The sequence below is a fragment of the Poromitra crassiceps genome, assembly GCF_964638095.1.
Source record: "Poromitra crassiceps genome assembly, chromosome: 20".
NCBI lineage: Eukaryota > Metazoa > Chordata > Actinopteri > Beryciformes > Melamphaidae > Poromitra > Poromitra crassiceps.
Window position 1 is genome coordinate 12866556 of NC_139637.1, and position 16466 is coordinate 12883021.

General features: G+C 44.2%; 1 protein-coding gene across 1 annotated transcript in view; it reads left to right on the forward strand.

Annotated features, from left to right (window-relative positions):
* prkcz (protein kinase C, zeta) overlaps positions 1 to 16466 on the forward strand; it is a gene marked incomplete at both ends in the record, with an annotated part of 175600 nt that overhangs the window by 152385 nt on the left and 6749 nt on the right. Inside the window, 2 exons of the mRNA XM_083656393.1 lie at positions 1307 to 1396; positions 12859 to 12974. Coding sequence (XP_083512519.1) covers positions 1307 to 1396; positions 12859 to 12974 — 206 coding nt within the window. The remainder of the gene's footprint in view (positions 1 to 1306; positions 1397 to 12858; positions 12975 to 16466) is intronic.

The window sequence follows — 16466 nt, forward strand, 5'->3', positions numbered from 1 at the left end:
ATTTTCATCCGCCATTTATTTTCCCATAGACGTTTCGTAAAATGCTTATAAAAAGAGTTTTACTTGGTCAAAGCAAACGGTTCAGCTATATTTAGAATAGGGAGAGACCATAGAACATTTCACAACATTTCAGACCAAAACTTAAAAAAAAAAACATTGAAAAAATATTTTCTTTAAACCCAAACTTTTTTTACGTTATGTTATATGGTCTCTCCCGTTTCTGAATATATCTGTACCGTTTGGTTTGATCAAGTAAAACTATTTTTTACAAGCATTTTACTAAATGTCTATGGGAAAATAAATGGCGGATGAAAATCTCTGGTACAGTGCTGAAGCAGGAAGTGACGTTCCACTTTGGCTCTCTATACAACAGGGTCGAGCGTTCCAGCAGGAGAATACGGTTTTAGTGGGAAATGGATGAGTGGGAAAATATATGGACTACAAAGTCACGGGGGTGTGCAGAATAATAGCAACGAAACAAAGAATGAAAGATTTATGACCTAAAACTATGCAGTATTGAGAGTGAGACATTCTTACAAGAAAACGAGGAAAACCTAACGTGAATTTATTTATAGGCTACACAAATGTGCTGATATTCATATTAACAGACCTGCAATACAACAGTTTTACGGAAAGTGTCTACGTGTACATTGGGGGGGGAAAAACTGTATTTACCTTATCCAATATATTCACAAATATATACGTACAAATCGTGCAGATTAGTCACTGTGTGTGGTGTTAGTGACGACGAGGTCGTATGTGTGTGTGCGCTCTCGTGCTAGCGCTCCTGTTTATGGGGGCGGGGCCTTGTAGCCTTTCACGTGCACTTTGCCTCCGTAAAGTCATGGCTGTAATTGTTGTGATGAAAAGAGCGCGGTGCGAGTCTTCAGAGTTTGTGTGTGTGTGTGTGTGTGTGTGTGTGTGTGTGGTGGGGGGGCAGACATGATGAAACACCAGGATAATAAGCAACAGATATACTTCAGCCTCTTAGGAGCTGTCTAACGCCTGGAAGCAGGAAGAGGAATGCCATGTTGACACCGTATTACCCCCTGGACTTTATTACTATGCGTATAAAGTGGAATAGATAGTGACACTAAGCCAATCATATCCGTTTATAGAAGAGTAGTTGATTAGCAAAGATATCTTCGGTAACGGCGACTTACTGTGCATGTATTTAAATCACTCTCAATCTCAGTGGATATTACAAGAGAGAGAGCAATAAGAAGCCGCAGCAAAATAGCAAATGATATAATATAATATATAAAATATAATAATAGAAACACTCCCTTCTTCTTCTTCCCAACAGGATCCTAAAGAGCGGCTGGGTTGCCAGGTCGAGACAGGCTTCACGGACATCAAGTCACACACGTTTTTCCGCACCATAGACTGGGACCAGGTAAGAGCCGACTGCAAAAGCAACAGCTGGGGCGTCTGGGTAGTGTAGAGGTAAGAAAAAACCGCTACCACCGCGGAGACCCGGGTTCAAGTGGTACCTCCGGCTTGGTCGGACGTTCCTACTTCCTGCAGACACACAATTGGCCGTGCCTGCGGGTGGGAAGGCGATGGGATACGAGTCCTGGTCGCTGCACTATAGCACCTCCTCTGGTCGGTCGAGGACGAACTCGGGGGAATATTGTGATCCTCCCACATGCTACGTCCTGCCGGTGAAACTCCTCGCTGTCAGGTGAAAAGAGCACATGTAAAGGAGGAAGTAAAAGAATATTTAGTACAAAATGTTTTCAGCACCTCTTTTTAATAGACATTTGATACCAGGCTAATAATGCAGCGACTGTCTGATTGCACTAACTTGAAAAACTTGAACCCTTAAGTATAGTTACCATAAACAAGACCATCCAAGAGACTGGTGAAGGGTGTTCATGGGAAATGTAGTCCAACACTGCCAATACCACTAGTGTGAGATAGAGAGAGACTACTACCAATCGTCTCAACTTGTCTCATTTGTTTACGGTAATAATACCAATGCATCACAGTCAATTGCTGAGTGCAGATCTCTCTCTGGGTCTGGGACACTGCTCGCTCGCTTCAAACTGATGTTGAAATCCTGGCCAGTGATTGGTTGCGCCGGAATCTAGAATCATCCAATCGGTTTTTAGTTTTTAGTTTCATCCAATCAACTTTAGCGATCAGGCGCGCCCACCCAACCTGCCTCTGTTGGCTTTTGAAAATGAACCACTCTCTCATCGGTGCTACGACCTGTCAGTCATTCTTATTGTTCCGCCCTCAAAACAGCAGCGGGAGCTGCGGAGGGGCACAGACTCTGTTATGTAGTATGCCGAGCGCAGCGATCCAGCGCAATATTTGAGTCTGGGGGAGAGCCTGATTTGTCAATGACATAATGATGATTGAATCCAACATATTGAATCAACCTGCTGATCGACAACTAACACACAGGAGGCGGAGGAGGGGGATTCACCACCTATTCCACTTAGTACACTGCACTGTGCTGGTGTTGCGTCACTGCGATGCCAGCTGCACTGACAAGACAGCTGCTGACAGCTGATCTGTGATTCCACTCCGCAATCTGTCAGTTCACTGACAACTCAATTCAATCCGTCAGTTCACCGAGAACTCAATTCAATCTGTCAGTTCACTGAGAACTCAATTCAGCGACGACGAACACACAGAGTCAACATTTAACGCCAATCACCACTGACGACGTGTCACAGCTTTTCAGTTTGGATCTCGACTTGCCTTTGTCAGACTAGGCGGAGCGCGTCTTATGATCTAAATAATTGAAACGATATGAAAAAGCACATCTTGCGTCTTTTTCCCTACGATCTTAATCTGCACCTCGGTGATGGGTGGAGCCCTTTGTGTCAGTGTGTGTGTGTGTGTGTGTGTGTGTGTGTGTGTGTGTGTGTGTGTGTTTAAAAAATGGATGAGATGGTTGTAGACATGCAGTACAGACCAACGCTGTGTGCAATAAAGTCCCCCCCCTCCCTCTCGCTGGAGCAACAAATAAAAGTGAATTTCTAATCACGTGTTGCTTGATTGATAGCGAGGCTGTGACGTACACAGCTATTTGAAAGCAACATGAAAGGGGGATAGAGGCCATACAATATTAAGGGGCTTCCATGCCAAGCTAATGAAGTCTCTGTGCTCTACTGTATAGCCTACCCCCCCCGTATACACGTTTATACACTCTGCTGACATTTTCCACTGGTGCTGTTAAGACCTTTCGTTGTAAAGTTCTCCGGGTTTGAAGATATACTCACTATCCAACTGTGTCAAGCATGCTAATACTTTTTAGCATACACTGTGTTGTTGAGTGATAGCAGTGTTAGCATTATCTCAACCTGAGAAGACTGATCTTTTAGTAGTAAAAAGTTGTTGGTGGACCCGGAGGATTTATACATTTTAAAAAGGAAATTTATTTAACTGAATTATAGTGTAAAATAAAACAAAATCGAAAAATATTCTCTCGTCATATTTGAGTAGAACAACCCTATGATTTTTACAGCATTGGAGTTGTTGGGACATGTAAGTGTTGGCTGGTCCTTCTTAACATCGCAGACTTTGTTATGTTTTATCATTAGCGTAAATAATTCAAGGGGGATGCACTTATGATCTGCAATAAATGTGCTCCATTACTTTCTCCATGTTTTGTATGCAACAGACAATAAGAATGAATGGCTATCAGGAATGAGTCTAATGGGGCGTGGACATACAGTAAGGCCTGTTGGTCAACTAGACCAGTGGTTCTCAAATGGGGGTCCGGGGACCCCCAGGGGTCCGTGGCAGTTTGCCAGGAGGTCCGCGAAAGGTTTTCAGGAAAATAAAAAAGTTTTTTTATTTTTTATTAACGAAAATATTATATGCTTTAAATCTAAAATGGTTCATGGATTACATTCTAATCTAACAAACCTATCAATTTAAAAGTCAAGCACGTTACCGTGGAAACAATTAAGCTCAGCCCAAAATCACAAATCAGAATGAGGGGGTCCCCGGTATATTTTCTATCTTGTAAGCGCTCCTTGGCTGAAAAACCTCTGAACTAGACAGTCTAGTTGGATGTCAGTCTAGTCTAGACTGACATCCAGTCCTCGTGGTCCGTTCCACATTAGAGCGCACACCGAGCACTGCCACTGAAGCACACATGCTGGGTGTGTGAGTCATGATAGGCCAGGACTAATCTATTGGACTTGTGAAGTCCTCGAGGCTGATGATGCCAATGCCAGCATTTTTTAATCAAAGCTGCTAATAGCTGATGTTTTGTATATCGATATTTAAAATCTTTAAAGACCCCCTAAAGTCATGTTTCAAGATGTATAAAATACTCTACTTTGAATACCAAGTTGTGTCTGATGGGTTTTCCCACAAAAAAAGGTTAAAATATATTGTTAAAATCCTTAAAATGACTTCCCCTCCTTCTGGCGCATTAAAAATCCAAAGCAACCAATCAGGGTTATCTAGAACCTAACTAGCCAATCACAGCATACAACACACAGGCTTTCAACACATTCTCACTCCTGACAAAGTGACGACAAGAAGGGTTCCTGACCGATCTGCAGTACATGACGAGTTGGGGGTGAGAATGTGTTGGGGCTTTAACTGCTGAATACTGGACAGTGATTGGCTCCAGGATTCGTGATGTCACGAATCTTGCTTGTTGAAAACAGCCTCTTTCAGTGATCTCAGAGAAGTTTCCACTTTCAGCAGACGAGTGTGAAAACAGCTTCTAGTGTGAAACTCTGCACAGACATCATTCTGCACAGTGAAGCTCAGACATCTAACTGAAGGAACAAGAAGAATAACTGATTTATGACTTTAGGGGGTCTTACCTAGTAGTATTCAAGTATTCATTACCTTGAATACTTGAATGAATACTTGTGTTGAATCGGATCAAAATGCCAGGCTCTACTGCACCATTGGGGGCGGCTGTAGCTCAGGAGGTAGAGCGGGTCGTCCACTAATCGCTTTGGATAAAAGAGGTCGGTGGTTCGATTCCCGGCTCCTCCTCTGCATGTCGAAGTGTCCTTGGGGAAGATACTGAACCCCCGAATTGCTCCCGATGGTGTGCCAGCACCCTGCGTGGTAACCTGCCGCCATCGGTGTGTGAATGGGTGAATGTACCTACTGATTGTAAAGTGCTTTGGATAAAAGCGCTATATAAATGCAGGCCATTTACCATTTACCATCACTCGTAGCATCAGCCCAGCTCTCCTCCAGCTCTTCCTCCTCTGCCTCCTCTCTCTGCACTTAGGCTAAATGAATCTCGGTGTCTTTTCACAAAGCTCCACCCAAAAAGCACACCAACAACACACGCTTCTGGAGCCAAGCGGAAACCAGTGAGTGTTGTGGGGGAGCGAGAGAGAGGGGCCCCTAAAAGAAAGACCTTAAAATAATCCTTCTGATGCGGAAGAATACCTCCAAATAAGAGCTTTTGTGAAACCTGTACAAGGCTTTACTTCACTTCTAAACCATTTTGATCTGTGACACATTTTACGATCGTCTTCATTATTGCTCCCTCTAATTTTGAAAGCTGGACTCGCCAATGTTAGATCTTTTTCCTTTCATAAAGCATCGCAGACCGGCCGGATTGGTAGTTCAAGTTCATGTTTTGTATTTCAATCAGGAGAGACTCATTCTGCCGTGAAGAATGAATGGTTATAATGTGAAAAGTCTTTTGGCAATTAGACTCCATTGTGATGACATGGTATGAAGGGGGTGGTGAAACCAAGAGTGGAATAGGATATGGAGTGTAGATTCTGGTGGTGGTGAGGAGAGAACTCTGAGATCTGGATGGATGAGAAGAGGAGAGGGCTTCTGGAAGTCTCACACCTGGGCATGGAAGTGATGGACTGGAGGTGAATGGGGTGGAGGAGGGTCGCAGCAATCGCACCGAAATAACAGCACGTCAGCACACGAGAGGAGAACGGCTTTTGACGTTGACAGCTAAGGCGTGGTTGGCTGGATGGGAAGTGTGTGGCTAGCTCTGATTGGTTTAGCAAAAGCGATAACACCCCTAATCAGCTGAGAGGAGCAGGGGAGGGAGAGGAGTGAATGAGAAGCGTAGACAGTCTTCCTGTCTGAACTTAGGCTAAGCTTCATGTCTCAAAGGACTAGGTCTAAATGATCAACAATCAACCATAGAACACAATGATGTTTGACAAACATCAGGAAGACTTAAACACTCCTCTCTTACCTCTCACTGTGATTTGGAGGTGCAAATGTGCAAAGTTGACTAGTGTGATTTTAAGTCAGAGTTTATTGTTTATTAAGATCCCCATTAGTTGTCACATGGTAGCAGCTACTCTTCCTGGGGTCCGCAGAATAACACTGTTCAGTAGGCTACTTGCTGCACCATAGCTTATACTTTAGCCTCTCCTCACCAGAATCATTACTTAAATCATCAAACAAATAAAGTGCTACTGTCTTGGTTGTAACCTTTATCCTGGATAAGTCAACAGAGCTCAATGTTCTCTTTCATAGTCCACCTCTAGTTAGAGAATTTTAGCAAAATGCTTGGACCATCTGTGAAAAAATTTACTACCAATCGCTTTCTTCACCAATGTGTTCTTATAGGTGTCTAGAATCACCTCTCAATTAGTGCAAACCCAAATCCTCGTGGAAAATCCTGGAGAGCCAATCAAAGTTAAGGTGCCCCGAGGGCTTGGGTGAAAAATATGATAAAAATTCTAAAAAGTCTAAAATGAACTTGTGGGGTGTCTAACTAGGGGTTTTCAGGGGTGCTGAATCCATTCCAAACATTATTTTTGAGTAAAAATGTCTCCCTGACCACATGATATTGGTATATTGGTTATTGTTATGTAAAGCACAGTGTATAATCAACCAGGATTTTCCACGAGGATTTGGGTTTGCACTAATTGAGAGGTGATTCTAGACACCTATAAGAACACATTGGTGAAGAAAGCTATTGGTAGTAAATTTTTTCACAGATGGTCCAAGCATTTTGCTAAAATTCTCTAACTACTCCCAACACATTCCAACTGCGCCCACCTGTGGGCTCCTCCATTCTGGAGCTCTCCATGGTGCTGAACCGGTGTTGAGGCATTTTGGCCACTAATTAGACATTTTTATTGGCCATTTAGTTGGCCCTAATTACCTAATAATAAAAAAGAAAATCTGTCTCCGTTGGGACACCCACGTAAAGTGGCATAGCTGTGGCCCAACACAATTTCTACACATACACACACACACACGCACGCACACACACACACACACACACACACACACACACACACACACACACACGCACACACACACACACACACACACACACACACACACACACACACACACACACACACACATTTGCATTCTTATTATAGGGATCCCATTAGTATGCTACTTAATCAGATGTTAGCACTGATGTTAGTTTAAGATGAATCAAGTAAAGCAATTTCCTCATCCTCATTTCCACAGTACAGTGTCCCTCATGGGACAATTAGGGGGGGTGGCAGGTGGAGTGGGGGGGGGGGGGACTATAAAAGGGGGGCAGAAAAACAATTGTGAGGGTGTATTAATGAGTGCTGCCTGCCTGTGAAGTGCACACCAAAGGCACGCCGGGGCGAAAGATATCAAAGCGTAGAGGCATCCTGAGCACCCGTGTTAGCGCGCCACATGCGCTGGGAAAACCACGTTGACAAAGCTGTTGGAGAGGTTGGAGGAGTGACGCTCCCCTGCCCTCAAACCCGGGAACCTGTCTCCAGACCTGACAGGCTGGCACGCCTGCTGCTGTCGCTACCATGTATTAATATTCATCAGACAGCTCCTGAGGGAGCGCCACGCGCCGCGCCCGCTCTCTGAAGAGGTGACACCTTTTGAATATCATTTACCTGCCGTGCTCTTTTATCGCCTCTCCAAATGCGCAGTTCTTCGCTGCCAGAGAGCTGTCACGCCGACGAGCGTGGAGAAGACATTGAGTACAACTGCAATTCACTGTCTATAGTTTCCCGCCCCTTCTCCATATAATATTTAGACAGGAGACCAAGATACTCATGTTCAACATCGGTGCATCCGGTCTCTTACCTTTGCCGGGAATCATTAACCCGACACTGCCAGATGGTTTATTTTCACATAACCACTGTTTGAAAGGGCATGCACTTAAAAAAAAAAAAAACTGGCAGGTGATTGGACGAACTATCTGTCTATCGCGTCTTATCACAAGCTCGCTCTCGCTGGCGTCGCACCAAAGCCCCGCCTGTAGCCAATTCATGAATCCTCCAAGTCCAAGTCATCGGTGCTTGAGTCCCAATTCGAGTCACACGACCTGAAAATGAGTCCAGGACTCTGATTGGACTAAAACACTGGTGAAGACAGTCTGACTGGCTCTGACAGAAAGTGTAAGGGAATTAATTTCCCATCCAAAATTCTAAACAGCTTTTCTAATGTTCATCTCCTTGTACTGATGGAGACCCGCCCTGATAGTTGTAGATGATGACGATAGATGAGATCAAGGGAGAAACTGAAGTAGCACTTAAAGTGTGTAATTAAGTGCTGTGTGTGTGTGTGTGTGTGTGTGTGTGTGTGTGTGTGTGTGTGTGTGTGTGTGTGTGTGTGTGTGTGTGTGTGTGTGTGTGTGTGTGTTGCATGTCTCCTCATCTGCTGATTGGCTGTAATTAGTCGCCAGTCACATGGGCAGCTGCCTCAGATCAGCAGATCATGCTGCTGTGGCGATGAGTCACATCCAAGCGCCAACCTCAGGTACTGAAAAATGAGGCCCACACGGAAGTACCAAAAGCTGCAGTTCCTCGAATGGCCACTTGAGTCTGGCTGCAAAAGTGCATCATTCCCCATTCACATCAATGTTAAAACGCCTGACATTACAGCAAAAATAAACGTGTTTACCGACTGGTTCAAAAAACGGATTTGGTCTAATTTCACTATTCTGAATCTCAACCAAAGTCTCTTGCACACCTGAGAAGTCTTGTGGCAGGTGCGTAGGTGGAGTAGAATCACTTAAAAATAATGGACACCCGCACACTGTCTTCACTTGCTCAAAATTGGAAAATTTAATACACGTTTCGGTACAAGACCTTTTTCAAGTATATTGAAGACAGTGTACAAAACTATTCTGAATCTGAATTTGTCTGTGGCTCTAAAACGTTCAATTGTATAGAAGTTAATGGAAAAATGACTTGATTTATGACCTCAGTAACCACTTTCCTAATGAGTTGATGGTCTCAATCGCTAGTTTCAAGTCTTCCTCAACACAGCGTGATGCTCATGTTGTAAATTATGGTCCCATGTAGAGTAAGATGGACGATAAAACAGACTATGTTTTGGGGTGTGATTGACATGTCGCCTGTCCAGCGATCGCGCGGAACAATAGCAGGCGGTGCTGCGGCTCTGAAAATGGCCACTTCTGGCTCCTAGAATCCAAGAAAGAAGTCATGGTTGAGTCCATCTGGTACGCCGCTGTCCAATCATCTGCAGTGCTGCAGCCTGCCATCCCTCCAGAACCTGCACACGGCCACGACGCTGAAGCGCTCTCTCAAAATCATGGCCGACCCCTCCCACCTCGGCCATAAACTCTTTGAGGCTCCTCCCCCTTTGACAGGAGACTGAGGTCTCTCAGAACCAAAACCTCTCATCACAAGAAGAGCTTCTTCCCAACTGCTATCCGCCTCTTAAACGAGGCCCGAATGCTCCCACGAGTAGGTACTCTGACCCACACCCCCCCCCCCCCCCATCGAAAGTCATTTGGACTGCACCTTACACATTTTTTGTGATTGTCTTTCTTCCTGTATGATTTTTGTCTATTGATTTCACAGCTAGGCTGTATACTTGCACTAAGTCAAATTCCTCCTATGTAATCTGATTACTTTCTGTGGCAATATAAGTTGATCTGAATCTGAAGAAAACCAAGATGGCGACGGTCGCTATGCGAATCTCGAGGCTTCAAAACGAGAGTCCAGAAACCAGAGCCGTATAATAGAAGAGTTCCGACATCTCCATTCACTCCAATGGACCAGTTTTTTTCCAGGAAGTAGAAAGTGGAACTCTTCAGTAAAAAAAGCAGCACTGTCGAGTTGCATCAAAATAGACAGTGTTGTACTTTGAAAGGGTTTTTCATCCCTTGAAATGAATCAAATTGTACATTATCAGCTTTATTTTAGCATGCAAAAGTAGCGCGAGACCCATTCCTGGCTGTTCATTGGCTAATGATTCTTGCATTTTGGTCCTCCGCTGACGCCACTCTCTTACTAGAGGACACTACCAGAAACCAATGGGCGACGTTAACGGTGGCTACCTCCATATTTTTACACAGTCCATGACCCCCGATCCCATCCACACACACACACACACACACACGCACGGACACACACACGTCACACACACACACACACGCACACACACACACACACACGCACGCACGCACGCACACACACACACACACGCACGCACGCACGCACGCACACACACACACACACACACACACACACACTCTGACAAGTGCTGTGATCTGTGGACCCTCGGCTCTCCCGTGCAGCCCTGGCTCTCACTCTCCTCTTTCATGTAGCCCTCTGGCCTCAGGGCCACTTCCTGTGTGTGTGTGTGTGTGTGTGTGTGTGTGTGTGTGTGTTTGTCTGTGTTTGTGCGTGTGTGTGTGTGTGCGTGTGCGCGCGTGTGTGTGTACGTATGCGTATGCGTATGCGCGTTTGTGTGGATGAGGGTTCATGTTCCTGGCCCTCATCGTGCTTCATTACCACCACACAGAAGATCAGCCTCCCCTGAAAACACAGCAGAGACAGCGGAGTGGGGAAAGAGAGAGAGCGGAAAAGATGAAAGCATCGACAATAAGCGAGACGGAGAAAGGAGAGAGACAAAGAGAGAGAGAGAGAGATGAGAGAGAGGAGGATGGGGGAGACGGGCGACAGAGGGGCGTAGGTAGACGCCGGAGAGGAAGAGGGGGAACAACAGAGGGGCGTAGGCAGACGCTTGGAGAGGAAGAGGGAGAGAGAGAGATTGGGGGAAGGTAGAGTCGAGGCCAATTTGACGGGGAGAGCGAGAAGAAAGAGGGGATAGAAGGAGAGGAGCGCGAGTCAGAGAGTTGTTCTGTGTTGTTTGTTTGAAGTTCTTCCCACAAAGCGCTTTGAACCAATAACACTAATGATCCAGAGAAGGTGCTGCAAAACCAGCAGGAGAACCAGGAAGCACACACACACACGCACACGCACGCACGCACGCATGCACACACACACACACGCAACTAACAAACAGACGGTGTGACTGAAAAGCTTTGAGGGTTTTTAAAGAGGACGAGATAGAAAGTGGTAAATTCACACACTGTTGAGACTTTGATTGGTGACTTTTGTTTTGATTGTAGAATTGATCAAACTGTTTGTCTATAGGAAGCATTTAACCTGAAGTATGCATGTGTGTTATTGTTATTATTACAGTACTCTCACCTCAATGGGGGGAGGAGGGGTTTAGTGTTTCAGTGGCTTTTCCACCCTGGATCATGGTTTATTCTTTGGCATGGAAATTGTCAAATTTAAAGATGGTGAATATCAGCTATTTTAAGTTACCCTACATTTGTTTTTGCATCTGCCAATACAACTATTTTTATTTGATACATATCTACCTAAATCCTGTACCTGTTCCCCCCCTGACATCATACTCTTCCTCTGTACCTGCCCCCCCCCCCCCCCCCCCGACATCATACTCTTCCTCTGTACCTGCCCCCCCCGACATCATACTCTTCCTCTGTACCTGCCCCCCCCGACATCATACTCTTCCTCTGTACCTGTCCCCCCCCCCCCCCCCCCTGACATCATCATACTCTTCTCAAAACCTCCTCAGAGGACATTTGAACAGGAATGGATGAGGACTGATGTGAAACCATGGAAACAAACTAGACAAAAACTCTCCTGGCTGAGTCACTGGCAGCCTCGCCCCTCTCTACTCCGCTCTCTCTTGTTCTCCCTCTCTCTGTCAATTCCACATTACCACTGAACAATGTAGAGACACTCATCCTTTACATGGTGATACACCGGACGTGAGCGTGGAGATCAGTGCTGCAGTGCTTGGACCTCGCAAGTCAACTGGGGCACTACTAGTGAAGCACAAATGAAGACTCGACTCGACTATCCCCCATTTCACTTGTATTTAATACCTGACAATCAAGAGTTTAAATACACAGAGAGAAACACAAACAAGAGAAAAACGCCAACAGTAATTGTTTTCTGTCATCAATTAGAGCAAATCAAAACATTCACCCAACACCAACATTCACAAATCAATCAAAACAGTCACCAAACATCAAATAAGCACAATTAAATAAAGTTAATCAGATTCTTTATTGTGTTTGTTAATGACATTAATTCCAATTAACGATATAGCCTACTACCTTATTTAAACTTTTAATGAGAGGTGCATCAGTATATATACTGTATATATTTAAAAAGAAATCAGATCCCCCCTCCCCCCCCCCATTTTCTCCACAATTGTACTTGGCCAATTCCCCCTGCTGCCCCAGTCGCTTCCCCCTCTGCCGATCTGGGGAGAGCCGTAGACTAGCACCATGCTTCCTCTCCGATACATGTGCAGTTGCCAGCCGCTTCTTTGCGCCTGACGGCAGGGAGCTTCACCGGCAGGACGTAGCAATGTTGGCCCGAGTGAAATGTTATGGGATCTCTCCTGTTTCTAAATATATCTGTACCGTTTGGTTTGAACCAGTAAAACTCTTTTTTATAAGCATTTTACCAAATGTCTATGGGAAAATAAATTGCGGATGAAAATCTCTGGTACAGTGCTGAAGCAGGAAGTAGGCGGTCACTTTGCCTCTCTATAGTGTGACGCTCCATAGATCTGTGGAGTAAAGTGCAGTGGTGTGTGTGTGTGTGTGTGTGTGTGTTTTCCCCCCCACAGCTGGAGAAGAAGCTGGTGACTCCGCCCTTCAAACCTCAAATCACCGACGACTACGGCCTCGAAAACTTTGACACCCAGTTTACCAATGAACCAGTGCAGCTAACACCAGACGATGAGTAAGTATTACTAATTATTATTATTAGTATTATTAATTATTAATTATTCTCAAATTGATCGCATTTTGACACAAAGCAGTTATTATGCCCGTTGATGAAAAGTCTCGCAATCATTAAAGGAACACTCTGCCCATTTTCAACCAGCTTTGTATCATTAGAACATCAGCAGTATATCAGAAAACTGTAAATGGTTTTGAAGTCTGTCATTTAATTTGACAGTTATTGAGTGTTAAAGTGTGGACCAGTGACATCACTGGTCCACACTAACTCAAATTTATAACTCATTAACTCAAATCAACTCTCAATAACTGTCAAACTATTCATCACTCATCTGATTTGAGTTAATGAGTTATTAATTTGAGTTAGTGTGGACCAGTGATGTCACTGGTCCACACTTTAACACTCAATAACTGTAAAATTAAATGACAGACTTCAAAACAGTTTACAGTTTTCTGATATACTACTGATGTTCTAATGATACAAAGCTGGTTGAAAATGGGCGGAGTGTTCCTTTAAAACCAAACCAATGGGGAATCATTCATTTCTATCAGTCACCCAATTGTGTACCAGTCACTTGGAAACCACACAGACATTGAGAATGATGAAAGGACCCCGAAACTCAGAAAACAGAACAAATGTAAACTTGAGTTTAATCAATTTATTATTGGGAAAAACACCCCTCATTTTGTTACAATAGATGATGTCAGTCTTGAGACATGGTCACCCCCTGCTCAGTCAATGTCACAGTTGGCTGCTAGTGACATTTTGCAACTTGACTTTAAACTCATTTTCCACTGCATCAGTAGACGAGGAAGAATTTAAAAAGCAAGCTATCCAGGTTTATATATAGAAAGGATGGGTTAAGAAATTATGGATTTGGGGGGGTAGCCATGCTCCCCTTTGCCCCGGGCCCCCAAAATACTAAGTCCGCCCCTGGCTCTGATATACAGTAGCGTTGGATTGTAAATGAAAGACAGGGAGGATTAACGTGTTAACCTACCTCCTGGTAGACGACTTAATCCTGCATCACTCGGTCTCATATTTATGGATGTATTCTGTCTGTGATCTTGTTGCCATATTTATGATAAAGCAACTCCCCAAAACTGCTTCTAATAATAATAATACTGTTCTGCCCTTCACTGACGGGATTCTGGGCCAGAATATTTGACTGGTACTCTAAGGCCTACGGGGTGGCCCTTCAGCCGGAGGCAGAACTCGCCATCTTCGGCTGCTCAGAGTCCTCTCTGAACTTTCCTACAGCTGTGCAACAGTCTCTGACACTGGGGACAACTGTTGCCAAAAAACAAATTCTGAAGGAATGGAAATCTCCCTCTCCACCCTCTTTCCAATTGTGGTTGACGGACATGACCTCTGTTATACGCATGGAGAGACTTAGGTTCCTGAGAACCAATACACTTAGAAAGTGTGTGACTATCTGGGACCCGTTTTTGGTCTACCTCAACGAGGCTAGGGGTGACGGGTGACTCACCCGGCTGGCTTCCCATAGACCCCTTGAGTGAGATCCCAAGTATATCGTTTACAAGAACATAAGCACCTTAAGTGGCTGGCGGCACCACTTTGTAATGTTGATTATATTTTTTTGTTTTGTTTTTTGTTTTGTTTTTCCTTTCTTTGTCTGTTTTGTCTTTTTTGTGTTCTATACAAATTTAAAATATGAAAAAAATATATAAAAAAAATAATAATACTAATAATAATAATACTATTTTATTTGGAGACGCCTTTCAAAACAGCCAAGGTCGCCGTACAGTGCATAAAAGAGACAAGCATTCTAAAAACAACAGGCATCTGAGCTTCACCTACTGTCTTCTGAAGTCAACCATGCATCTTTTATTTGACTTGTGCTTTTAAACAGTGACTAAACCCCAAACCCAAACGTGGTCTTTGGAGCCTGCAGGTGATCATATCAATATCACCTTCTACACATGGGGTCTGGGGACTAGCAGGGGTCCTTGAGGGGGTTCTAGGGGGTCCCCAGCAAATTGATGAATTGTTCAAATTCACAATTATTTGATTTACAAGAAGTTAACACAATTAGAGATGATAAAAGACTGCATGTTTTTGGTCATCGTTTCTCTGTTAGCTCTCGACCTACAATAGAGACAGTCATGGAACTCTGAACAACATATCTAACAATAAAAACATTCTCATCAGATATCGGGTCCGAGAAACAAAACCTCATCAAATGGGGGGGCGTCTGTGGCGCTAATGTGGACTAAATTAGTGGTCCTTGATATGACAAAGGTTGAGAATTACTGTTCTGTAGAGTACAACAGGTGGTGACTTTTGCTAGCACCAACGATCAGCCAATGGCAGAAGGACAGTTCAGTACCCTACTTTTCACCATTAGGTGTCAGGCTTCACCACAGATTTTGGTTTAGTTACTCTTTAAGTTATGTTAAAAATCAGTCAGGCAAACAATCATGTAGTGCGTCAATTTAGATTAGCAACAACATTGCAGTTGTACTGGGTAAGTGTGGAACAACAATAGGGCATTGCTTCCCAGCAGTGCACCCGCCAAGTTTGAAGTCGATCAGATGAACGGTTCTCCAGATAAACCGCTTTTTGTGTTGCCAGTAGGTGGCGCTATGACTATGTGTGTCCAACCCCTCACTTTCCTTCAGTGTAGTGCCATCTCCTAAAACACTGATGCATCCAATGAAGACAAAGATCCACGCTACAAAGTCCCTACAATCACGTCTTCATGATGAATGCGTCCATGTTGCCTTCAGGGACCTGAGGGGAGTCCTTGTTTTAGATTAACTTTGGAGAGAAAGGCCTGCAAAGATCTATCTGGCACAGCAACAGACATGGTGTGGGCTCCATCGCTGCGGACCGTCTGCCGCCGGAGCACCAAAAACAAGCACAGCCTTTTCTCCTCCGCGCCGTCACAAAATGGATTCAAGGCTTTGGCAGGCGATGCCAACAGATATGACCAGGCTTCAGGCAATGCTAACAGATATGACCAGGGCCCCGTTCCAATACCCATACTTCCATACTATTTAGTAGGCAAAAACAGATTTAGTATGTCCCAATACATAGTATGTCAGATGCAGTATGCCAAGAGTACCAGGATGTTGTACTACATCAGCTCCTATTTCGGAGTATGCATCGATGCATGCTGCACCAGGCAAACTTCCCCACAATCCTTTGCGCAGCAGGAAGTTATGTCTTCTTCTTCTCCTTCTAATGTTTTATGGCGGTTGGCAAACAACTTTTTGTGCATTACCGCCACCTACTGGAGTTACGTCGCACTGACTGAGCTGCGTGTTCATGAATGAGATAATTAACTTTAAGAAAGCCTTGAAATATGTTAAAACCAAACAAGCATGGTGTGTACCAAAACATGCATATCTTGATTCCTGTTTAGAACTCTGACTTAATGTTTTTGCTTTATTTATTTTATTTTGTTTATTTGATTGTCTGTTCCAATTTTGTAAATGTTTAGTCTGAATTTTTTGTATAATGTACTGT